General features: G+C 43.4%; 1 protein-coding gene across 1 annotated transcript; it reads left to right on the top strand.

Annotated features, from left to right (window-relative positions):
- Positions 1-451: 451 nt before the first annotated feature.
- TADA2A (transcriptional adaptor 2A) lies at positions 452-25,425 on the top strand. The gene is made up of 16 exons (XM_035561168.1): positions 452-533; positions 1,600-1,768; positions 2,524-2,630; positions 3,550-3,609; positions 4,257-4,348; positions 5,250-5,407; positions 6,837-6,925; positions 7,675-7,747; positions 13,255-13,318; positions 15,294-15,337; positions 16,312-16,422; positions 17,847-17,918; positions 18,518-18,650; positions 19,336-19,379; positions 21,819-21,892; positions 23,833-25,425. The coding sequence occupies exons 2-16, from the start codon at positions 1,744-1,746 to the stop codon at positions 24,016-24,018; spliced, it is 1,332 nt and encodes a 443-aa protein (XP_035417061.1). The 5' UTR covers positions 452-533; positions 1,600-1,743; the 3' UTR covers positions 24,019-25,425.
- Positions 25,426-25,919: the final 494 nt, after the last annotated feature.

The raw sequence follows: 25,919 nt of genomic DNA on the forward strand, positions 1-25,919 counted from the left end.
GCATATATAACAGAAATGTATATAAACACAGGGCGTTATGTGCACATATAACAGAAATGTATATAAATACGGGGCGATATACGCACATATAACAGAAACGTGTATAAATACGGGGCGATATACGCACATATAACAGAAATGTATATAAATACGGGGCGATATACGCACATGTAACAGAAACGTGTATAAATACGGGGCGATATACGCACATATAACAGAAATGTATATAAATACGGGGCGATATACGCACATATAACAGAAACGTGCATAAATACGGGGCGCTGTATAAATATACATCCTATACAGAAGGACACCGGGCCCACCAGAGGCAGGCACACCCCTCACAGCCCGACCCCCCCCTCACAGCCGGGCCCGGCCGTGCCCAGGCCGCGTGCCCGCGCCGCGTTCCCTCAGCCCGCGGCCGGGGGCGGGGCGAGGCGGGGGCGCGCACGCACGGCCGCCCGCCCCGCGCACGCGCACGGCCGTGGCGGGGCCGCGGAAGGCCGGGGCGCGCGGGGCCCGGCAGCCGCGAGGTGAGGGGGGGGCGGCGGGGCCCGGCCCGCTGCGGGCCGGGAGGCGGGGGGCGGGATGGGGGGGGACGCGGCGGGGGCAGCGGGGAGCGGGCGGGGGCGGGGGGGGGGGGGGGGGGGTAACGCGGGGCGCGCGGCGGCACCGCGCCGCAACGTGACGTACCTCGTGGGCCGCGGGGGGCGGGGCCTCGGCGGGAGGGGCGGGGCCTGGGGGTGGGGCGGGGTCTGAGGGGGAGGGGGGCGGGGCCGCGGGGGGCGGGGCCGTGCCGCGGGTCCCCGTGCCCATCCCGCTCGGCTCGGGGGTGCGGAGCGCCCCGGGGGGGGGGCTCGCGGGGGGCCGCTTGGTACCAGTTAACTGTGGAAATAATTTAATGTTTCACACGTGTAATTAACACCGCAGGGAGTCAGGCTCGGGCAGGATGCCTCTGACCGAAGGCGTTGCTGGCCGGCGCCTCACGGGCAGCCGGGTGCCGCCTCCCGGCCCTGTGCCCTGCAGCCCCCTCAGGTTACCAGCCCCTGCCCGAGCCCCCCCCCCCCGTCCCTGCTGCCCTCGGGGGGTGCCAGCGTCCCTGCGAGCCCGTGACGGCCGAGTTTGGCTCCCCACGGCAGTGGTGCAGGGCGGGCAGCACTGTGTGGGGCTGGCCGGGCGCTTGGGGAGCCCCCACGGGCTGCTCGGCTGCCACCACCGTGCTCCTAGAGAACGCTCGGAGCTTCCGCGGTCCCGAAATTGGGCTCCACGGACCCCGATGTCGGTCCCTGTCGCAGGCGGGCACTGTCACGCACGGGGTTTGGCAGGGAAGTGCCAAACCCGGCTATAAACCCGCCCGGCTCCATCCCTTATGGTGCAGGCCAGAGGGCGGCCGCGCCGTGGTACCGCGAGGGTTGCTGGCGCTGCGGTCACTTCTGTCACCGTCCGTGGTGGGGCCCTCGAGGAGCATCCCCAGCACCTCACGTCTCTTCTCGCCACACGTCGCATCTCTCCGCATCTGGTTTCTCCTCACGGGCAGAAAGCACGCAGCCATGTCAGATGGCCCGCGTTTGCTGACAGCCCTCTTGATTTTCTCTTCAGGACATTCCAGGAGGACTTCCCCCAAGACTCCTGCAGGCAGAGGACACCCCTGTGGGACATACTGCTCAGGGCAAAGCCTACGCTGCAGGCTTTTCAGCAAGACAGCTTTACTCAGAGGAGCAAGGATACCAGCCGGGGAGAGGAATGGAGCGCCTGGCCTCCTTCAGCAGTAAGTGCCCCGAGATGACGTCCAGAAAGTGTCTGGCATTGTTTAAAGCTGTTGGCAGCTGGCTGGGAGGGAGGCAGAAAAATAGCAATATTTGATCCACAGGGTCACTTCTTTGATCACATTCTCAACAGCGTGACTACATGAATGATTTGGGTCTTTGTTTCTGTCTACTTTTCATAGTTGGGCTAGTTCAAATCCATTTTCTTTGAAAAAAAAAATATTGCTCATGACAGTGTTTTGACTACCTTGCAATGAGCAGAATAAGAACTTGCAGGGCAGCGCTTCACTCCTTGCTCAGCAATCTGAGCAGAGTCTGAGGCTTGGACGGGTTACAGAACCGTCGAGGTGATGCCTTTCCAACCGCAGCAATATGCTTTTCGAGTCAGATGGGGCGGGTGGCTGGGAGGCTGCAGCTCTCTGTGCAGCGTGCTCCATAAAGACGGCCGTGGGTCTGGTCAGTAGCCCCGGGCAGCACTGCTGAGTTGTACCAGGAGGCTGCTGCAGAGAAGATCGTCTTTGATTCCGACTCGATTGCACACGTTTGGGTTTGGCCCTCAGTGCACCGGGTCTGTAGCAGAGATGAAGTGCCAAAATCTGCCTTACAACTCTAGCTGAAGGAGGAGCTTTTAACAGATCTTTGGAGAAGCTGCAGTAGGGAAGAGATTCATTTTAAATTGCTGGACACAAGTGATTTGGGGTGATTGTAAAACCAGTGCCATGTTTGTGTTGCATGAGATTTACTTTTGGCTTCACAGATGACCCCTTTGATAAGCCTCCGTGCCGAGGCTGCTCTTCGTACCTCACAGAGCCCTACGTGAAGTGTGCGGAGTGCGGGCCTCCTCCCTTCCTCCTCTGCTTGCAGGTGAGCGCAAGGATAAAAGCAAAGACCTTCATTTCTTTGAGAAAGTCATCAAAGGCCTGTCCGGTGCCAGGCTGTTCCATAAGCACATTAATAACTGATCTCTGCAAACTTGTATCAACACACTTATTTGCTCAGGGACAGGGAAATGACAAAGAAAATATGGGAGGCTGAAGAACTGAGGCATGAGCAGCCGAAGGAGATCTTTGTGAAGGCAGCCAAAGCTACCTAAATACACGCAGTCAGCCTGACTGTGTAACAGAGCATGCTGCTGCGTGTCTAGAGAGGTATTGTTGCTGGCATTTTTTATGGCATAGAAAATAAAACCCATCAACACCCTTTCCCTGTCCCCACAACTTTTTTTTTTCCTTTCAAATGGAAAAGGAAATTAGGGGGAAATTTGCAATATTTACAATAACTGTGGCCAGATATGGTTATTTAAAAATCTTATGTGTGGTCAAATAACCACAGAAAGTACTACTGGTTTTAATTATTAAATAAGTTTGCATTATTTATGATTAAAAAATGGAAATAACCTCTAATACTGAAAAAGGAGCTTATCCTTATGCTCAGGTATGTACAACAAAACCATATTTTGTACATTGGATGTATTTCTGTTCTTTTACCTGTCCTTAAAAAAAACAGAAATTTAAGTGGTGAAAATACCTGCAAACTGTCCTGGTGCAAGAGACAAGAACACTACAAAGCTTCTCAATTATTTTAACACAGATTGTTCTACCATTATACATTTTTTCTAAAGTGAAATCAGAAAAAATAAATATCATTTTTAGCATATCGGGTTGGATATGTTGGATATTTCATATGCGCAGTGGTCAGAGAATAAAAGGAGAAAAGAAGCTGGTTAAAATGTTTTCAGGACAGAAGTGAGAGAGTAACATAATGCTAATCTTTTGTTCTACAGTGTTTCACGCGAGGATTTGAATACAAGAAACATCAAAGTGATCATACTTACGAGATAATGGTAAATGCTCCCTTTAGGTTATACCTACTCAATCTTGAATTCTTGTAACTTCCCAGGAGTTAGAATTTGCTTACTAATATTACGTGAAAATGTTAACTGATACAATTACTCGATTCAGAGGTTTAGAACTATTTTTAAAAGTCTTCCTTGAGAGTAAAGAAAAACGTCCACCTGGAACACAGTGGAATAGTGGAGACATTTAAAGGTACATTTTTTATTCTGCCTAGAGAGCACAATGCATCTCACTAGACTTACCAGATCTTTAACCGTGATGAATCAACTTCTGTTTCTTTATTCTTGTTTTTTTCTCCCCCAGAAATGTATCGCTTAAAAAGTCTTTCGTAATTTTTACTGTTTCATCACATAACTGTCAAATTACAGCTGGTAGGTAGAACATGTAACAGTGTATTCAGGAGAAAAAACTAGTAAGAACAAACAAGTCCTTACTGTAGGTGATGACTCAATAGCTTAAATAATTCAACAGTTATCAGGATTCATGAGATGGTAAAAATTTTAAAACTGCCAGTACTATACACTGTGTTGCCCTGTAGTCTAGAGCTTCTTTGCTTTTCATCCATCTGATGGATTATAACAGAGAATCACAGCAGTCTGATTAGCCTTTTTTTTTTTTTTTTTCTTTTCTCCAGACTTCAGATTTCCCTGTCTTGGATCCTAACTGGACAGCTCAAGAGGAAATGGCACTGCTAGAAGCTGTGATGGACTGTGGATTTGGAAACTGGTGAGAGTTTAGCGGCTCTGCCAATTTCAGCGGATGATGGGTAGATTTTCATTTCACTGGATTGCACTGTTGAATGCATCAGTGCACGATGAATGTTCAGTGACTCATCATGGGTGAGACGCTAATTTAGCAGCTAAAGCAGAAGACTGGGGTAGCAGATGCTGTTTTCAACTGTTAGGTATACAAGGACATTGCTGAAGGCCTCTTGTGTGACGCAGGGCACCTCCAGCAAAGCACAAAGCTCCCTCCATTCACATTAAAGTCACCCATTTTTGAAGAAACTCAACTATTGCACGAGATTTTCTGTGCCTCATTTTACTCCTGTGTAAAAAGCAACTGCAGTTTCTCATCCCGTTTGGTTTCAGTTTGCTTACAGTTGACTAGCCAGGTATCGTTTTTTGTTTGTTTGTTTGTATCCTGCTTTTCTGTCACATTTAGAACAGACCATTGGAAATATTTAATATTTTTACAGTATGTTCTGTTAATTTCTGTAGTTGCTACAGGATTTTTATGCATCTTTAAGGAAAGGAGATCTGTAGGCGTGAGTTAACCCTCTTCTCTTTCATAAAAAAATTGCTATATTAAAAGTACAGAACACCAAACTATTCAGAAAGAGAACTGTGAGTTCTTATGTGTACAGTGCTAATTATGTGTACAGTCATAATTAAGGTTGAAAACTGACATCATCACCAAAAAAGTGCTCCCAAGCCCAGTACCTTCAATCAAACATCGAAGTATTGGCTAGGCGTTAGTATGGTGGAAGAGTGAATCTACTGGAAATATCTAGTCCCTTTTGACTAGATCCTACAGCATATTCATTATAGATCTGAGACCAATGTTTTGAAAAGAATTCAATATTTCTGTGTAATTCATATTAAGCCTCCCCTTCTCCCCACTTCAGGCAGGACGTAGCCAACCAGATGTGTACAAAATCCAAGGAGGAGTGTGAGAAACATTATATGAAACACTTTATCAACAACCCCTTGTTTGCATCTACATTACTGAACCTGAAGCAGGTGGAGGAGGCACAGCACAGCGAAACGGCCATCCCATTCCACCGTGAGTACCCCCTGCCTGCTGGCACACACAGGGAGCTTCCTTGCAAGGTCTCTGCTCCTCAGAAATTGAGATAGCAGCCTCTGGAGAAAGACATATACCACACAATAGAGTTCACTTTCATTCCCAAAAGAAGAGCTTGTTTTTATGGCTAACTTGAACGGTGTAGGGTTTTCTGTACACCGTACTAAATCATTGCTGTATCAGATATAAATGACTACAAATTCAGTGGGAAAGGGGAAGGAACAGAGTGGCCTGATACAGACATCAGCTGCTGAAAACCAGAAATTTCTGCCAGACCAGTAGAAACGGTCATTCGCAGCAATCACCATAGCAAAAGTCTGGATGTACATATTAATTCAAAAGACAAGCTACCTCAAAGCTGCCTCACATGTGGCTCAAAATAACAGCATGTGCTTCTTGTAATTACCAGTGTGCGTTCTCACCCCAGTGTTGAGGTGATTGCTTATCTTTGCCAGACCCTGTGTAGCAATTTTAACTGAAAAGATGTTTCTACCTCTAAAATATTTCATCTGATTAGCTGTTTTGTACAGGCCTAGCTGGTGAAATTTGTCATAATATCACTCCCTTTAAGCAATACTGATTTCATACCTCTCTTTTCAAAACTGCTTTTAAAAAGTATGTGTTGAATTTCAGCAATTTAACAAATGACCAGGTTTACTTAAATTGAACGTCTTTACAATTTCCCCAATCTGTCAGCTGTTCCAGTGTAAGGCTCCCCAAAATAGCTGGGCAAAAAGATTGCTTGATATCTGGAGGTTTAAATTTCATTATAAAGTGTTTAGAGCTAAAGCAGTAGGAACTGGACAATTTTGGTTCTATTCCTGGCTGTCATTGATTTTTTTATGTGACATGGGCCAAGAGAAATTCTCCGTGCCTCAGCTTTCTTTATCTGTAGCATGGGACTTATAACGCTCAGCTCCTTCACAAGTTTGTTGTGAGCCTTGGTCCATTATTGTCTGTAAAACACTGAGATCCTCAGCTGGGAAGCGCTGTAAAACTTCAGAGCTGTATAGCTTTAATTGCAGCTCTCTGTAAATGGCACCCAGAAGGTGGCAGATTTAACACCCCTGTTGCTATTAACTAAAAGAACCTGCACGCTGAGAGCAAGTCTCGGCAGAGGCTTACCAGGGGGATGCTGAGTTCTGAAATGCAGAGTTTATGTTTTATAGCCTGTTTATTACCTTGAATTTCTGTGTTTGACTTTCAAGAATACTGCAAAGATCTGAGATTACTGTATTTTTCTCCCAATAAGCTTCTGAATATAACCCTGCATAAAACCCCAATCAGGGTGTTTTTCTTCAACTAATTATCCCCACTTTTGTTCAAAAGATACACTTATTTACAATCTTTTTGTGTTAGAAAAGACCCCAAGCCCTACACAACAACTGAAAACCTGTATTTTTTTCAGCTGCTGATGACCCCCCACGGCCTACTTTTGATTCCTTGCTCTCCAGAGATATGGCTGGGTATATGCCAGCGAGAGCTGACTTTGTCGAGGTAAGACTCTTTCTTCTCTCATTATTTTATATTTGCTATTGAATGTGAGATCAGCAAACACGTGCTTGCATGGCTCTGCCTATAGGTCTTTAGTCTTCATAGAAAAGTCATCGGCAGAATGACAGGGCAGACTGATTAAACCAAGGATTTAATTGCAGAGGTGGCGCTGCAGGCCTGCAAAGCAGCAAGCAGGCAACCCGAGAGTCCCCGGGCTGTGAGGCTGCTGCCGCCACCAGGCGTCCACTGTGAACGGCTCTTACTCAAGCAGACTCGATGTCATGAATTGGATGCTTGGCAAAAGGGGTCGGATTCAGTATGCTTCTATTTCATTTGCCTTGGAGAAGCACACAGGAGCCTGATCCAGAGGTCTCTTGAAAGGCTGCATTGTTTTCAGTGTTTTTAGCTGTGGGTCCAGGGCCCCAATTCCTGTTGCAAAACAAGCTCCTATACATAGAGGGATGAATTCCACCATAGAGGGGTGTGTTGTTTTTATATGTTTGAGCAGAATTTTCACCACAGTGTGGGAGCCATGGGGAGAACCTGATTAATTCTCATTATCCTGTGACCGTATCCTGTTCTGGTTACAGCCAGAACTTAAGTTCCCCTGTGATGTACATTGCTCAAGGATGGAACCTTGTACAGCCATGCATGTGTAAGCGTCTGTGTTTTCAGTACTTACATGTGTACTGAAACTTGATACCAGTTTTTTAGTGCTAGCTAGTGACAGTTTATTAATCCCCTCTGAACAGGAGTTTGACAACTATGCTGAGTGGGATTTAAGAGATATTGATTTTGTAGAAGATGATTCAGACATTCTGCATGGTAAGTCCCATATTTTCACACATTGTTTGAAAGCAATGTTTCACAGTGCGCACACAGTGTTTTATTGGGTCTTTTTTCCTCTACATCCTTATTTTAAAGCAAACATACATTTTTAATGATCTCTGTTCTGTCTACTGAGGTTTAAACACTGACATTTCTATGGTCCTCTGTTTCAAATTTCTTTTAAAAGCTCTTAATCAACTGATGTACAAATGGTACTTACATATCACATAGTGCACTTTACTCACTACTGAAGTGTAACCAGTTGTAAAGTAGAACATGACCCAAATTGAGTAGTCTCCATCAGACCTAGGCAGCTCTTCAGGAAAAGCACAGATGATTCTTTATCCAGTATCAACTGCAGAGGAAGTATAGCTAGGTAGAACAAAAGTATCTAAACTGCCAGTGTGACTGGAGACAGGCACATCAGTGTTTGAATAAAAAGACCTACAGAACTACTGCAGCCAGAAATACCACGCCTTGATATTACCTCCCCTCCTATCTGAAAGGTACTTTTTCCATCTACACAATGTGTGTGAGCATCGTAGCAAGGCACAGCTTTTGTTCTGTCCCAGAAAGAAGAGGAACACATTCCCCTCTGTTGCTAATACCCTTTTCTACTACTATATCTATACTCTTAGAAGAGTTGCCAGTTACTCCAACCACTGTTCCTTTAGGAAACCTGTTATTTAGATAGATACTGAAACAGACAGCGAGGAGGAATATCATGCAAGTCTATGTGCAACACACTGAAACTGTGTTAAACGTGCACACCATATTATAGCAGAGTTACAGCAGCATTAGTTGCACGTGACGAGGGTTGTTGTATGAGTTCGCTTACTGCTACTGAGTTTCTGTGATACCAAATAACAGAAAGTATTAAAATTAGGTTTTAATCCATAGAGAAGTAAAGATCATACTTTTTTCCCACATTTATAAGTACACATAATGTTTAAAAGTACTGTGCTTATGCTTCAGAATTCTTCCATCTATGTCAGGCTGTTCCCAGCTAAAGTCTTACCACCCTTTGGAGACAGACAAATCCTGTTACGTACAGACAGTCCTTCCAAACTTACAAAATCAGTTTGAAATTTAGCAGTGTACACATAGTTTTAAGGAATGCAAACTCCCTTGGCACAAAAAAGGTTATGAGAATCATACATCAATCTCTCTTCCCTTTTAACTTTTATTGAAAGGGGAGCTGGCTTTTGGACTTGTCACAGATGCATTGTGCCATCTCTCCACTGTTTTATTACTATTAAAACATATTTTATTGCTTCCATGTCCTATAGTGAGCCCTGGTAAACTGGAAAAGCAAAATACTTTCCTAGTTCTCTTCATTAATTGTTGGTTTAATGTTGATTCAAGCTTGTTTATCAGCACATTCTTCCATACCCCTCACACATTTCTTCCTCCCCCTGCACAATTCAGCCAATTTAGATGTCTCCTACCAGCCTCCTGGTTTAAGTTGTAAATCTGACTGCAAAAATCAGCTTTCCTTTTCCGTTCAGAATATCATAAAGCTATGCAGAGCCAGACCAAAGGTCTGTCTAGGTAAGTATCCTGCTAGTACCCCAAAGCAGACACACAGAAGAATGTAAGAAAGGACAAGTACAAGCTGATATTTTTCCTGGTGTATCTTCCAAGTTTCCTGCAGTCATTAATTTAGTAACTTCTTGAGCCACAGGTTGTGTTCAGACCATTTTGACCAAGGAATCTGTCCTGCATGAACTTAGCTAACTACTGCTGGAACTATATATATATTTGTATTTTTGCCCCCATAACATCCTGTAGCCCTGAGCTGCACAATTGAGTTAGGAGTTCTGCAATTTAATTACATTGTAGTGTGAAAAAATACTTCCTTCTGTCTGTCAAATATTTTGCCTGATAATTACATTGGGTGTTCTTTAGTCCATTCTTTAGTTGTCTTGCGTATTTAGTACAGAACATCAGGCTTTTGCCTTGTGAAAACTCCATTTGGCAGAGGTTAGGCAGCGTGACCAACTACATTTTCGATCTCTTAGCTCAGGGACTTTGGCAGCTTCCCTTCCCACAGCTGTTCTGGATCTGCCTACGTGAGAGAGAATGCCTCTACAGAAATGAAGTCGCAGGGTCTAGCCAGCTGTTTTTCTCTTACATGAGGCATCTCAGGGAGGGAAAGAATTCTTTTCTAAAAGAAACTTTGGGATTAGATCTTTGCTTTCTCCAAGCTAGAAGAAAAAAGGAAGGAGCCACATCTCTTCCTGTCCTGCAGTTTTAAAGATCTCAGATGCTGACTTTGCTTGATTCGCTGGGAATATTTTGCAGCTTAATTGCATGACTTAATACCGTACAAAATGGTTCAGCATTTGGATCTGAAGGAAGGGGCAGGCGCTCGGACTGCTTAGGAAATCTTTGCACTTTCTAGTTGCAGGCAGAGGAGGTTGCAAGGCAGCCCTGGAGGCACAAGTTCTGGCAGTCGCTCCCAAGGATGCCTGTCCTGTCTCGGTACGTGCCGGCAACGGCTCTTAGGTGCCACACTACCCCAGCCCTGCCCACTGGCAAACTTCTTACACTGCATCTCGCAGAAGTGTCCTTGAAAAGCAGCCCTGTGGCTGTCTTCCACTACACCTGCTTGAGACAAATTCTTTGCTGGCCATATAGTAAACTTTTTTTTTTTTTTTAAGGTAGAGGTAAAACAGCGGTTTGCCACATTTATCACCCAGAAAAGCCCCGATAAGGTCTTGCAGCATAGATTAATTATCAGGTTTATGAAAAATTCATCAGTTTATTCAAGCTCAGAGAGCTTGAATATTTTCGTGAATTACAAGTTTCCATTAGACTGAATTATAATATTAGTAATTTACCTTTTCTCAGGCTTTTTCTCCCCTTTCCCTCTCACGTAAATGATTTTTTGCTTCTAATGCTGACAAGTAATCGCTGAAACTGCACGTTTAGAAGTGAGTGGGAATAAATTGCAACTCTGGCTGTACAATAGTGAAATTTCCTTCCATAAGATACAAGACAATGGCCGAAATACTACATGGTATTTATTCTTTTATGGAGGGTTCTGACACACTCTGCAGGTAGATACCCTGTTTGCTTAGAGTCCTGCTTTCCTCTAGGGGGAGTAAATTTGGGTTGTAGCCATTAAGTTTGTACCAACCAGGCACACTCTGGATACGCAGCCTGTTCGCTTTGATTAGTTTGCATTCTTCCCATTATTTGGGCCTTGCATGCCAAGCAGAGGTTAGTTAGCATGAAACAAAGCTCTCACTCATTAGCGTTCAAAAGTTTTTGCAGACCAAATGAGGCTGAAGAGGAATGAAAAGTAAAGAAACTGTTTTGGACACTGTCTTAAGAAACCAAAATATTTTGATTTTTTGGAACGGAGAAAGAAGCCTTGAATTCCTGCCTATCACTGGATCCTGCAAAGCTACTCTGACCATCTCACAGAATGGCAACTTATCTTCAGTTACCAGTACAAACAAGTAACTCCCTAGCATAATCCATGGGGGAAAGAGCAGTCAAATCATTTTCGTTCGTACAGTGTCTCTTTTCTCATTTCAGTGCAGCAGGTAACAGTACAACAGTCAGAGTTATTCCTGTATTCCAGGTCTTATAATCAGTTGTCTCTTTGTGAATACGTTTATCAAAAACAAAAGGCCCTCCAAAAGAACATGTGGCAGTAAATACTCTTTTTTCTGTACACAGAAGTTCCCTTTTTCCCTTAATTTATTCTCATGAATGTTCCTTCCCCTCCCCAGTTGATCGTAATTTCTTTTAGAATATTGTGCACTTAGGTGAAAGCATCAAAATGCAGTGCTTATTGGTGCACAATTGCTTGTGATATTTATAGAGGCTCTCCAGTGCAATTTGTGCATGCACTCATTAAATTCTGCCCACACATACCCCAGAAAATAACATGCTAGCTTAGCTTGCACAGGGTTTAAAAATACAAAAATATTTTCCATAAATTGGCACTGATTCCAACACTTAGTAATATATTTCATTCATGTTTAACTTACTGCATTTCCCGTTCTCTTATCCCCACATTTAAGCAAGGAGAATTCACTACCCGTGCCTGCTCTTAAATTAGGAAACTTAAATACCCTTTATGAAAATACACGGTGGTTCTTGAACACTGCTTTTGAAAGAGATTTCCAAAAAGAAGTGAGAACGTTGTACTACCCCTCCTGCCTTCATACATAATCTTTTGCTCCTAGGTTAACATCAAATCAGTTTTGTATAAATTCAAGACTTCTCTGTTAATAGAGGATCAGCAAGTGTAACTCAAAAGCGATGGCACCTAAGCTGATGTGCACAGCCCTTGGGCTTTCACCCTGGTTATAAGAAATTGTATTACCCAGCAGACTGCACAGATGAATTGCCTAGAGGCTAAGGGCTTCTTGGTGTTTACACATAAACACATATTTTAGAATAGACACGTAACCACATAACCACACTTCTTTCTTAATTGCCTTATTCATTATTTATTGGAGAGTCCAATCAATAAACAGCCAGTATCGGTTTTGCTCTTTTCTTGTAACTACAGGAGCAGGGGTGGATTCTGGATTCTGACACGTTCTGGCCACCTTTGCTTACGCAGCAGCGGGGGCTGAAAGGGGACGTGTTCTCGCCTAGTTTCAAGCAGCTGCATGTTGTCTCTGCAGACTGTAAACCCACTGTCAAGTCTTAAGCCTGGCTCCTTCTGGGAGCATACTGAAATGCTTAAAGTAAAGGAAAAAAAAGCCAACCAACTCTACGCTCATTTAATGACCTAGAATTTGTGTATTATTTAACAAAATGAGGGAAGGAAAGGTGATAGGTGTCTCCTTATCTTTTCTTCTGAGAATTTACCCAAAAAGTTTATTAACCTGATGGTCATAGGAAAAAGAAGCTGAAGGATCTCTGAGTGGATCAGCCAGGACTGCAGACAGATTTCATTTTGAAAAGGATATGATTTCTAATGAGCATGGCTTTTTCCTGTACTTCTCCACATTGCCGTGAACTATTCTCTTTGTTCTTCTAGCAGATAGATAAGTTTAGACGTAGCAAAGGCTACTTTGAATCTTCTCAGTTCAGAACTTTGCCTTTCTATTTTTTGGAGTTCCTCATTATGTGCAAAGAAGCCTTTGTCCAAAAGTGGTACCTCAGATCCTTAAATCTGATAAACTTACTTTTCAGGAGAAGGAATATTTAACAATGGCATGTATGAAGGAACAAATACGTGCTAATGGTAAAACAGTCCAAGATTGTATAAAGGAAAAGAGTTCTCAGGATCTACCCAAGTTCCTATTTACAGGCAGTAACGTGTTTGAAAGCAGCAAGAGAAACTTCCTACAGATAACGTGTGCAGTCTGAAGAATATTAATTTCTGGTGGGTTTATGCCCCTATAAAATTACCATGGGATTTTTCAAACATCAAAGTGACAATTTCGGCCTGCCATGATTATAAGGGCTTGAAACTTAGCGTTAACACAGTGATTCATTATGTATTTTCTAATCTTTGTTTTTCTATTTTGCAGCTCTGAAGATCGCAGTTGTAGATATCTATCATTCCAGGTTAAAGGAAAGACAGAGAAGAAAAAAGTGAGTTTTGAAGCAATAAAGCAATAACTATGTTCCTTTGCTTCGTTACCATGTTTTGTCCCCCAGTGCTGTCCTAATACTAAGCATAATTAATTTCCTGTAGCACCCTTCCAGACAATTGCCAGGTATGGAGACCTTCTGCTATGAGGTCTGCATGACAGGCTTCATTCTAGATGTGTAGTTCTTCTCTGCATGGATTCAGATCAAGCATATGGCTTTAGCTATGGTACCAAGGCAGAAAACACAGATTAACAGGCCTTGATCCTTTTTTTGTACACGTGGGTTACAAAGGACCTCTACACACCTTAACTCTCCTTTGAACACTCAAAACAAGTCATTAATTTTGAAAAGCCTATTTTCCAATGCTCCTTATTGCAGGAAAATCACAGTCACAGTGCTCTACACATTACTATCCCCAATCCAGTTATATTTAAGAAACCTAAGTTTCTAGGACACCTTAGGAGATGGCATGGTCATTCTGCAGGGTGAGAACTGAAATAATATCTGGGAAACTGGTGGCAGATCCAGAGGTAGGAACCAGAAAAGACGACAAATCTCTGTTCTTTTTGTTCCCCATGTAATGTCAATGGACTGCATATAATTTATTTGCTACTTAAGGGGGAAAAAAGCTATCAGTCTGTGACTAATTGCTAGCCCCCCCCAACATACTTTCTCCATAGAAATGCTTACATCATTTTTTTTGACTCTTAGTGGTCCATAAGTTAGTTTTTTCACAATGTATAATGAAGATAACTATATTGCTGGCATGAGTTTGAATAATTTATTCAGTTCATTTGACAGCTTTTTCAAATGACTCAATCTATTCATCAAATTCAATTTTATTATAACTTTCAAATACTTTGTTCAATATTTAAAATTATATCTTGCTGTATTATTGCCTGATGGAAGAATTAGTAATTTGTAGCAAGACTCCTCCATTCCTTCTCCTAATACAACATAATTCTGCTGAAGGACAGGTTAGGAGCTGATATCTATTGACCTGGTTCTTTATAATTCATAAATTAAAAATATTTATGTGGTATAATTTCCATTTTGGTGCATCATCTCTTAATAAAAAAGTGCTATACGGCTCAGTTACATAACCGGTATCAGTCAGTTTTTGTAAAGTTTCTCCAGCTGGATGGGACAAAAATCCGGAAAATGATGTAAAAATGCTGATGTCACCCTCAGTAGGTCATCTCTACATGGGACAGGAACATTCTTTTATACATAGTGAAGAAAATGGAATGGGCTTTATAGAGCAAAGTCCAAGCTGACCTTGATGAGCCTAGCTGTGCGGTATCTCGTACCATTTGCAAGAATCAAGTCGGGTGTTGAGCAAGTTGCCACATAGCAATGGCCACATGACATTTCCAGAAACCTGTGACAAATGTATTTGTCATCCCCTTGTAAATATCTTACCTGCCTTATTACAGTGCTCATTTCCCCAATCCTGTCATGAACATTTCAAACTCATGAGTTATCTAAAACATTTTCCTTTTAAAATCCAAGCTGTCATGGAAATCTCCTCCATCCTGCTCCCAGTGACAACATTTACCCTCCATCTCTCACCCTTGCTCTAGTAGAAGGACATTGCTGAAGCTGGAAATCATGCTTCATGAGACATTCGCTGTGCTTCCAGTTTTGGAAAGACAAGTTACAAGACACTGTAGAGGCGAAATCTGTGTCTAAAAAAAGAATTTTCAAACCCTTTAAAGCAACTGTAGCTCCCTTTGTGCTTAGTGCTGCCAGAGCTGGACTAATGCACACCACTATCCAAAGCCTACCCTGATTAAAACCTCGCTGCATCACTGCGTCATGTTCCTCAGCTAGCCAGGGTTATAGAAATCTAATGTGTGTCTAGTTTTAGGCCCCTGTGATAGTTTAAATCAAAGTGTCTTCTAAAGACTTTGTATCTATGAGGTAACACGTGAATAAATGCCTTTTGTTAATGCCATTTTGCTCTTAATTACAGAATTATAAGAGATCACGGCCTAATCAACCTCAGAAAATTTCAGAGTGAGTACCAAGTGTAACTGTTTAAAGTGGCCTCTAATCGGGGGACAAATTCATGTATATTCATTGCTTCCAGTGCACCAGCATGGTTTATGCATATGGGACCATACTCAGTTGTTCTGAATTCCACCAAATTTCCTCCTGCTCCAGCCATTTCCAGCTGGCTGGCTCTAACTGCTCCCAGCTCAGTGGTATAGTTAGTGCTTCTGAGTTGCTCTTCAAGAGCATTTCAGTCTCCGCACTGAGTAGGGAGAGGGGTGGAGGTGAAATCTAGGTCTTTTAAATGCATCTCACTAGTCTAAAAAATTATCAAAGAACGTTTAAATATTGTCCTTTATGGCTTTAGAATTGCAAGGGCTGTATAATTTTGTTGCTTCTTACTAATAAATTTGTAGTTGTGATACCAAAATGGCAAAGAAGCATACCAAATCTTGACGTTTGGGCAGTTCACAGGGGCTAGTACAGTCCCTCCAAGTTCCCCTCAATTAATGTTTTTACAGTAGGAGTAATATAGGATACAAATAATTTATGTATAACTTTATGTGGGCTTTTTGGTTGATGTTTTATTATAATAGCTGAAAGTGATTTGTGGAAATTTGTTAGCATTCCAACATTTTTGGGGGGCCTCAATCCACTCTGGCCCCATTATTCAAGCTACTGTTTATAAATACAGGCCTTACCAACATAAAGGAAAAGAATACAACCACTAATTTAGTTTACTAGTACTAATGGTAGAGGCATTTTTCCTAAGTACTTTGCCCGTCAGTATCTCAGCATCTGTTGCAACTAATGGAATTTGGGCATATCTGTGAATTTAGCCACTGTTTTTTGTTTGTTTGTTTTACCATTTTGGTGCAAATCACACCCAAGTGTAGGGAGCTATTAGTAGTTACCATGAAAGTACCTCTGTCTTTTCAACATAATCTCACAAGTCCAAAGACATTGCTGACAAAGTGTGTCACTTTTCCCCCCTGTAGTTTTGGAAAGACGATATCCAAAGGAGGTTCAAGACCTTTATGAAACAATGCGACGATTTGCACGAATTCTTGGACCAGTAGAGCATGATAAGTTCATTGAAAGCCATGCATGTGGGTATTTTGAGGATTTTAGCATATACATTCTTCAACAGGTATAATAAGGGGTTGCATCATCTACAGCCTTTCCTAAATATATACCACTCCTGGAAGGCAGGAGGTTGTTTTCTCCTCCTCCCTGGTCTGCCTACCTCAGAAAAACAAATGTGTTTGTGGGTTGATACATTACATGTGTAGCAAGCGTTTCTTTCCACTAAAGGGTGTCCCGGTGCTTTGTTTGATTTCCCAGTTGACCAAACCTGCTAGTCACATGTTAAAAGTAGTATTTTCTTATCAAACACCATTGTTCCTTTACTGGCACTGCGTATCATTGAAAGAACAAAGTCCCTAAAACTTGTGTCTGTATTGAGAGATAGGGAGCTGGCAGCAAATTGTGAATTCTTTGAAAGATATGCGTTAAACTATTAAACTATTATGTGTGTATGTAATTACATAGTACAGCTGTCATTACGTTCCTTACCTTAAAGGGAGAGGCATTGTTCCATCACCGAATCATCCAATCATCCCGAGTCTTTGTGCATAATCACAGCACGCATTTAGTCAAATTCCAATACAAGTCATTACATCCTGCTTAATTCTGTGACTTAAACTGGGAAGATTATTGCTCATTAGAAAGAACAAAGCATTTCAATAGTTGTGACTGTGTTTTCAGGACACTGTGTTGAATACCAAACGCATGATCCTGCAAATCATGAGTCCAACATGTGAGTGCTAGTCCTGAGCTTAGTTTTGTTGTGGCAGTGACAGCAAAGTCCTCACGTTAACCTGAGAGTCAAGTGCACACGCACATTACACAGGTTTCCTGAGTACTATGACTAAACAAATTTGAGACAATCAGAGTGGCTCACTGTAAATCCAAGCAATGCATTGAAGCCAGCTAGTAACAGCTACACGCAGTAAATATCTCTGAGCATAAGAAATGTGGGTATTTAATCTTAGCAATTTCAGAAAGAGTTGTCTACAAGGAAAAATTTTAGAAGGTCCAGTTACAAAAATCATAGTTCAAAGACAGCACTGGATGCTCTACAGGAGCCTGGATGAGTAGTTTTTCAGCCCTATTGAAATGCCTTCCAGAAATCCTACATTATTGTTACTTGCTTTGTCCAGGGTACAGCAAAGAAACTGTCAAAGCATGAAGATAAAATAACTTTTCTGAGCACTCAGATGCTAGAAAACAGCTTAAATCTGTGATCAAAGTGTGTTATGACACAGACAATGAGTTTGAGATCTGATACGGGCTTGTGCAGAGAGGTTAACCCTGTCTGTGGTTCTGTACACTTCATAGCCCAGCTGCCTAGACAAAAAAGAAATAGGAATATTCCTAGTACACCACCATTCACTGCCATCCCCACTGACCCACGTTTGGTGTTTCGTTTTTTTTTTGGATTTCCCTTCTGCTTCCTGTTGGGGTAAACCAGTGGAATTTGAGCTGCGAAGGGAAATAAAACGACTGCAGGAATACAGAGCAGCAGGAATCACCAATTTCTGTAGTAAGTACCTGATGCATTATTCAGCCCATTCCCATTCCTCAAGGTGTGGAAGGATGAATTTGCAGTATTTAGGATGTGTTGAAGTCAAAGATACTTATTTTGAAAATGTGTTTACCTAGCTCTTTAAGTGAGCAAGGCTTTAGCAGTAATCTTATCTGCTGTGCTTTTTAGAGTTGGTTTGAGCCATCAGCTAGGAGAACACGCCGCCTAGCCAAGCTCTGCTTTAGTCACCCTTCCACAAAAGTTCTAGGAGAAATGTACAGCATTGCACAGTGGTGCTAGTGCTGGACCTCTGGGCACTTTGACTGGCTGTCAACAAGTGTGATGTCTGGAGAGAAGGCTAATACCTCTAAATAAATAAAATGGCCTGTTGTATCCTGGAATTCCTTTTTATTTGTTTTTGGCCTGAAATTGATGGCAGGGAGGGGTGTGGGGTGCAGTCCAATACCTTCTTATGCCAAGTAGTTGTCATGAGGGAGAATAGCAGAGTCTGGTCCAGGGCTAGAGAACAGTTTCTGCCTGATTTCCTAAAGCAGAAAAACAGCAGTCTGAAAGTTCTGACTAAGGCAGCTGGAGAGAATGTGCTCTGTTACCTCCAGGTGCGAGAACGTACGATCACCTGAAGAAGACAAGAGACGAGGAACGCCTGAAGCGCACGATGCTGTCGGAAGTCCTGCAGTACATCCAGGACAGCAGTGCCTGCCAGCAGTGGCTCAGTCGACAAGCTGATATGTACGGTTACAGTAAGACTGCATTTCACACACAAGCTGTAGTCAGAGAGGTACAGAAACACTTCTGTCTGGTAATAATGAATGCATTCCCAATTTATTACAGTAGGAACAGTCTGCAAAATTCAGAAGGGCAAGAAACTAGATAAGAGCAATAACGCTTGCTGAAATTCAGGCAAGGAAGTGACTAGCGTGGGCTCAAAGTCTCCGTTTTCTGTATTTTATACTTCAGGAACTTAACTGCTGTTAATAAAGTCATGGAGGGAGATGAGGTCTTTTAGGATATTAATGAGAGCAGAGATGACACTTAAAAATGTTTCAGATTATTTTAGCTGTAGCAGCATTATTAATGTCTAGTCACCCTGCACAAGCACTTTAATTGAGGGAACAAGCTGCGATGCAAAGGAAGTGCGTCCTGTATGCTACGTGATCTGAGAAGATGATCTGTAATTTCCCCAGTCTCCACTGAATCTTTCATTCTTTTAAAAAAAAAAAAAAAAAAAAAAAAAACGTTTCAGACATGGTCTTCAGTCTGGGAGTGGTAAATATTTAGAAATCCTGTTGACTTCAGATCAGGGCCTGGGTTATGCAAGTTGAATTAGAAGTTGGAAAAAAGTAGTCTCAGGGCCAATATACACAGTTATTCTTACAAAACATGACGACAAATTGAAATTTTCCTTTCTTTTCAGTGATTCTGGCCTGACTCCCACAGTACCAGTTCCTTCAAATTCAGGTAACTGTTAGATGATGGTGTGTGATAAAAAGCCAGCCAGCCATACATCAGTAATACTGTTCAGACAACCAGCTGAAGAGTGACTCTTTTTCTTGAGTACAGAAGTGTCAGTCCTCAAGTCTTACAGTTAAGAACTGATTTAGTCAATGTTGCCTCAACCTGCAACTCATTCCACATGCAAAGCCTATATTTTTGCTGAATTTCTGGATTTTTCTGTTTACAGACTGAAAACCCATCCTAAAGCTACATTAACAAGGCAGAATAGAAAATATTTTTCACATGAGAACAAAATTTTACCTTTAAAAGATAAAGCTAATCCAGTTTTTAATGGAGCCATATAGGACATACCATAGCAATATGAACCCAACAGAATGTAGATCTGGGAGGAAAGGATGTCGAAAAAGAGTTACCAAAGAAGCAGGCAATAAAGCAGCAAGAGGAGCCCTGCTTCTTTCAGTGCCCAGTAAGGACGGATTCAGGGATCAGTCGAGGCCCTTGTGAACAAGGCCTCCGTACACTCATAGCCTCATTTGTTGCAGTCACCAAACGGCACGCAGTGAGACGAGGATAAAGTTTTAGTACAAGGCTGTCAATGTTGCTGAGGAAAACCAGCTTCTAGTTCTGTCTCTCCGTTATAGTTTTTGTGTGGATGCTCATAAACCACTTGAACCAAACTTCTCCTAGGTGGCCGCTAAGTCTACATGTTCTACCTCATTTCTGCCACAGAAGCCCTGGAAATTTGGGTCAAAATACCAAGCAATTAGTCACTGCAGAAATCAGTACACACTGTGTTTTAAACCTATTCAGTGATAGCTAAAATCTGCTGTTTTGGAGAGAATGTAGCAGTGTGCAGCTCAGACTGGGTACCATGAAGTGGAGATAGCATCCCCTCAGCTGAAGGGCTAGTACGAATGAAATCAATCGGTTGTGAACTATTTTGTGGCCAGTAAGGGAGAAGAGCCCAAGAGAAAATGAATTGTTTTGCCTATGGAACTCAGATAGCACGCAGTATTTACAACCAGTATCACATGTTGAACAAAACCCAAACAAAATACCAAATAGTTGCTAATTAAGTGAACATCCTGCATACTGAATAAGGCAGGGATACTGTGGAAAAACGGCCACGTGTCTGTATAATTAAAGGCTGCATCATACTGAATATACAAGAGGGCAAATTAACGTTGCTTAACTTTAATTCTAGATTTTGAGATCTCGGATTTGCAGCCCTAATATATTTTCTTTAATGTAGTTTGTATGTGTGTGTCATTTCCTAGGTCCTTAAAAAAGCAAAACCAAATTCTGCAATGTCTCATCGCTGCACGCGAGGTACAGGCCTTGTAGGAAGGGAGCAGTGCTGGGAAATCACTCCCTAAGTTCTTAAGGGCTTCTCTCCCTGACCAGACTCCCCACCCAGCCAGGCCCCCCCACCTTTCCTGCAGGGGCAGGGGGAGAGAGACTTCAACCCCAGAGACGGGGTCTGGAGCAGTGGCCAACAGGCCCTGGGAAAACGGAGCTGCAGGTTCTCCAGGATCGCACACTTTGCCAAATCTGGGACGTCTGTCCTGGGCCAGAGGGCTATCGCTGACAGTGCCAGCTCTGCAGCCCACCGCACAGGGTCAGCAGGCTTTCTAAAAATGTCAGTAAATATCCCTAGCTTTGTTCTGAGCTCTGGAACTTGGCGAGGGGGAGAAAAAAACAACAAAAACCTGCAGATAGCCCTTGTGACAGTTTAAGCTACACCAGTTAAAGTTCCGCAAAGTTATAAACAATTGTGAAATTGAGAACTATCAGACCACCTTGTGACAGATACTTCTTTCAGGAGTGTTTATCATTACAGACAAAAATAAATCCATTAACTGCATTTGGCTTGCAATATCCACATCATATTTAAAGGCATTTAAAGAGAACTCTGCTTCAGGAAGTTGCCAGTGTAGCCAGAGAAATCACCTGCTCACCCCAGCAGTAAGTAATCTCCCATCCTCACGAGGTACTTGTTGCACAGCTGCTGGGGGCCAGCCCTGCACGCTGCGCACGCCCGGGGCACACCCTCGCTCCAACACCTCCACGCAGCTCTGAACTCCCCGACCCCGGCTGAAGGAGTTTCGTCAGGAGGTTCAGCCCAGCTTACACACGGCCAGTTCCCCTCTGACAGAAGGCCATTGTCCTCCTGTTCCTCCCAAAAGCCGCTGAGGCATCGTTAGCAGCGCAGGAGCCCTCACACAAGTATTCACAGCGCTTAATTACATCAGTTGCAAAACCATGCCTTATCAAAACAGTGTCATTTTTATGTTAAGCCCTAAATAATTCTCTGTATAAACCCGTGGATCACACCAGGTTAACATCATGGGGATTTAATTGCCTCTGTGAAAACACGCCTAACCCTGCCACTTCCAAACTGCTGGGAGAGTTTGTCAAGGTTTTTGGTTCTTGTCTCCGCAGGTAGACGGAGCGCCCCCCCACTGAACCTCACGGGTCTGCCAGGGACAGAGAAACTCAATGAGAAGGAGAAGGAGGTAAGGAAGGGAATGAAAAGGTAATTTATATCCAATATTATCTTCACAGCGCAGGTGTACTCGCACCATCTGTCCCAGGTGCTGTGAACATCACAGCAGTTGTAGGCCCTGACAACTTTTTCCTGCTCACAATAGCCACTCATTCTTTCCAGTCAGCTTAATTGCAGTTAGTGAATATGTACAACACGGCTGCAGCAAATTACCTTATTTAGCAAAGAAAGGTGGAGAGAGCCAAGGTGTCATTACATGCCATTATAACGTCCAGAAATGACACTGTCTTCCTCCATTATGCTCCAGGGCGAGCAGAAGGGTTATATTTTCTTAATGAACATCTACTTAAAAGTGGTAGAGGATTTCATTAAGGCCTTCACTGGACAGATCACTGAGCCTGAATAATGCAGCTCCTCTTGTGCTCTAGGTATCTCAAAGCCAAACCTCAACCAGTTGTGGTTGTTTGTTTTGTTTTGACTTTAACACTGCTGTGAATCACAGAGGTGATAAGTGTGTTCTTGTTTTTTCCATATTTCTGCTCTTTAATGTGTATATCAAGCTCTTTGTATACACACAGCAGAGTGGGGAATTTGGCTTTCTTTAAGCAATGACTCGTTAAGCTTGGCCTGGTGTTGGAGCTTGCAGAGCCACATAGAGCACTCTTGTAGTCACTTCGAGTACTCAGAGGCAGGGGGAAGATGAACAAAACAGCCAGAAACAGGACCACGGCCCCCAGGAGAGGGAAATGAAGCAGTAAGGGGCCTGCTGTAAGGGGCCTTAGCATTTGTGGCTAAGTTTCTTTTGCAGCCTATTCCAGGCCTACCCTTTAATACAGCTGTTCAGTGAAAGACAGCTCTCAAAAGCTACTGAAATAAAATGTTTGGGGTTGTTTGTTGTTTTTCTTGTTTGTTCGGTTAGTTGGTTTGTTTGTTTTTAAATAGAAGTCATAATCCTAGTTTGTCCACAAGGCAGGTTTCAGTGTTTGTGAAACGCGGATGTATTTCAGAGATCTCCCTCTGTGTGCAAACTGTTTCCCCTTCACTGGGGATGGCAGCATTGAAAATCAGATCACAGGTTCACCATGGAACATGGCATTTCTGGCTCCATTAAGTGTATAAATAATTGTGACTAGGACATTAGCGTGTATGGGGAATCTGATTTCCTTGTCAGCTGAGACATAAAGTCTGAGTTCCTCTGAATTCCGCAATTTCCTATCAATGAGGAGCAATCATTAAGCATTTCCTTATTAAAAGGAGGAGACAGTCGGTTTCTCCACTGGGAGCAATACAGCTCACCATCTAGAAGGCAGCTGGTATTTGGAAACTAAATGGGAGCGCTGCAACCTAACCGAGAGCGCAGGAGCCTCTGAAAGCAGCTCTCTGAAGCCTGCAGGAGCGCCTCGTGGTGCCTTTTGCCAAACTTCCAAACACGAAGTGCAGTTTTCATGCGCAGTTTTCCCTGCACGGTTTCCCTCCTGGATTTCTGGAGGGGGCAAGCGTTGTGTGCGTAGCTGCTTTTGTAGAAAGATATTAAAGACTTAGTCTGCAGGGGATTAATAGACAGATGCCCTCCCTGGCTCCTGTCCAGCGCGCTGAATTGCCGGTTGCAAGTCTCTTTGGCATGCGTACTTCCCTTGGTCTGTAAAGAACAACGCCCACGCAGGACACACTCATAGTTACGCTCCTGTGAGCTGAGAGCTTGCTTTCATCCTCCTAGTTTATTTTTCAGTCAGGAATGTTTTTGAATGTAGCAGCCAGCAAGCTCCTCCTCTCCCTACCTGTGGATCGAAACAGCTCGTAATGCAATTACCCTGTGCCTCCCCCACACAAAAAAATACATTGGGAATGTTTTCAGAAAAATATTCACAATGTTACTCCCCCAGCAGAGATCACAGAATGGAAAAGCGTGACAAGCGTTAGTGTTTATTAACTTCGCCTTTTGTCTTCCAGCTCTGTCAGATGGTGAGGTTAGTCCCTGGAGCCTATTTAGAATATAAAGCTGCTTTAGTGAACGAGTGTAACAAACAAGGAGGCCTGAGACTTGCACAAGCTAGAGCGCTCATCAAGATCGATGTGAACAAGACCAGGAAAATCTATGACTTCCTTATCAGAGAAGGGTACATCACGAAAGCCTGAGGACAGGCAGAAGTGCTTTGGCCGGAGCAGACAGATGTGGAGAAGGTTTGAAGTCACTTGGACAGTGGTGAAACATTTTAACAGTGTTGAATGAAGGACATTTCCCATTGTTTAAAATCTTTAGGAGCTTCTTTTTGTAAAAAGAAGTAGGAAGCTTTGTTAAATTGTGTGAATACTGATATTTCCTTGTCTGGTTTCCTTTTAATTCTGCTGTTTAACACTGCTGTTGTCAGATTTACACAGCCACGTAGCACTGGAAAGGGTCGTATGTCTTATAAGTTAATCTTAAATGTGAACGGACGTTCACTTCTAACACCTCTTGTAACTAAAAAGAGAATCACAGTACTTTTACTCTGACAGTGACATGGAATAAGGACAGAAGGGCAGCACATAAGGAGTCACCCTTTTACTTTGTGTGAGTACACGGTATAGAAACGGGGTCCCCTCCCTTCTCGTACTCCTTCCTGAAAGTGTCAGCTTTCAAAGGAGATAGCACATGCCAGAGGGTGTAAAAATAGAGCTTGCAATGGTCCAGTCTTTTTAACTTAATTATGATAAAGGATGGGAGAGGGCATTCCAGGGAAGCTCCTCAGCAGTTGTTACTTTTATGTGATACTAGCACATATCACAGCATGAGAGCGCTGTACAAACCAATAAGCTTCATCTGCTCCCTACTTGATCTGCGATTGCCAAGTTCTATATAATCCTTCACTTTAAGTCTTCTGATTTGGTCGCCCCAGCTCATTGGAAAGGCTGGATGTTACAAGCGGAGCGGAGCAGCCTTTCAGAACATAAATAAAAAGCCACTCCATACCCTGACGTTCTCTCTCACAAAAGATAACAAGTGAAGAACACCACAAACCACCCAGGGCGTGCGCTTTCAGCCTTTGTTGCCAACCTGAACGTGGGCCCTCGCTCTCTCCGCGTTAGCAGCGCGTACCCAGCTGACCGACAAAGCCAGGACAAGGTGCAGCGAGTCACTGCGCAGCCACAAAGCACCCAGTCGCATCAGAGCATCCTTCGGGAGACCTCCACAAAACATTTGCATTTGAAAGTGCAGTTGGGTGACGAGGATGGTCCTCTGCAGATGCAGCTTGGCATGGTTTACCAGACAGTAAATTGTTTATCAGCTTCCACTGCTAATGTACGGTGCAATTCGTTAACTGAAACAACATTCCGTGAGTAACCTAATGGCCAAAGCAGGCAGGATGCTGGCTGCTCTCGAGCTGGGGATCGCGTTGAAAAGCCTAACCTGTAACTATACCGATGCCTATTTAAGATGTTTGGCTTTAGATTTTGTTTGTTTGCTTCTGCCCCCCTCCCCCAAGAGTAATTATCCTGTGTACCTGAGGTGCCACTGAATGTGAAGAATTTTGGTTTGTAATAAAATCAAAACGATCCAAAATGCTCAAGTCTACATTCCTGGACTGTGAAGGTCACACAACTGCCTGAGTCTGTACCCATCAGCTTCTCACTAGGAGAGGAGATAAATGCACAACAGTGGCTGCGTGGATGTGGCACCAAGCTACCTAGTAAGTGCTACTATTTAAAGGAAAGCAGCAGCAGCAAATGACCTACGGAAGGTTGACATGAAGCCCGTAGAAATTGAGATCGCACAGACCAGAAGCGCCAAGGGAAGGGACAAAGCTGTAAATGCTTTTCCCTGTTGTCTTTTAACACTAAACCAAAAGAGAAACTGCCTTTGCTCCTGCCCAGTCTGCTATGCGATGAATTCTACAAAAAAGCAGTATGTGAGCCAGTCACTGGCGCTGTACCTGCTCCGAACACCCCAAAATCAGCTGCATCCCCACCCGGCACACGTGAGGAACCCCCCCTTTGCCCCAAAGGGCCTGAACAGGACCACGAACGTGACCTGCTTTGACCAAACGCTGCCGAGCTCT

Source organism: Cygnus atratus, chromosome 20, assembly GCF_013377495.2.
Source record: "Cygnus atratus isolate AKBS03 ecotype Queensland, Australia chromosome 20, CAtr_DNAZoo_HiC_assembly, whole genome shotgun sequence".
Classification (NCBI taxonomy): domain Eukaryota; kingdom Metazoa; phylum Chordata; class Aves; order Anseriformes; family Anatidae; genus Cygnus; species Cygnus atratus.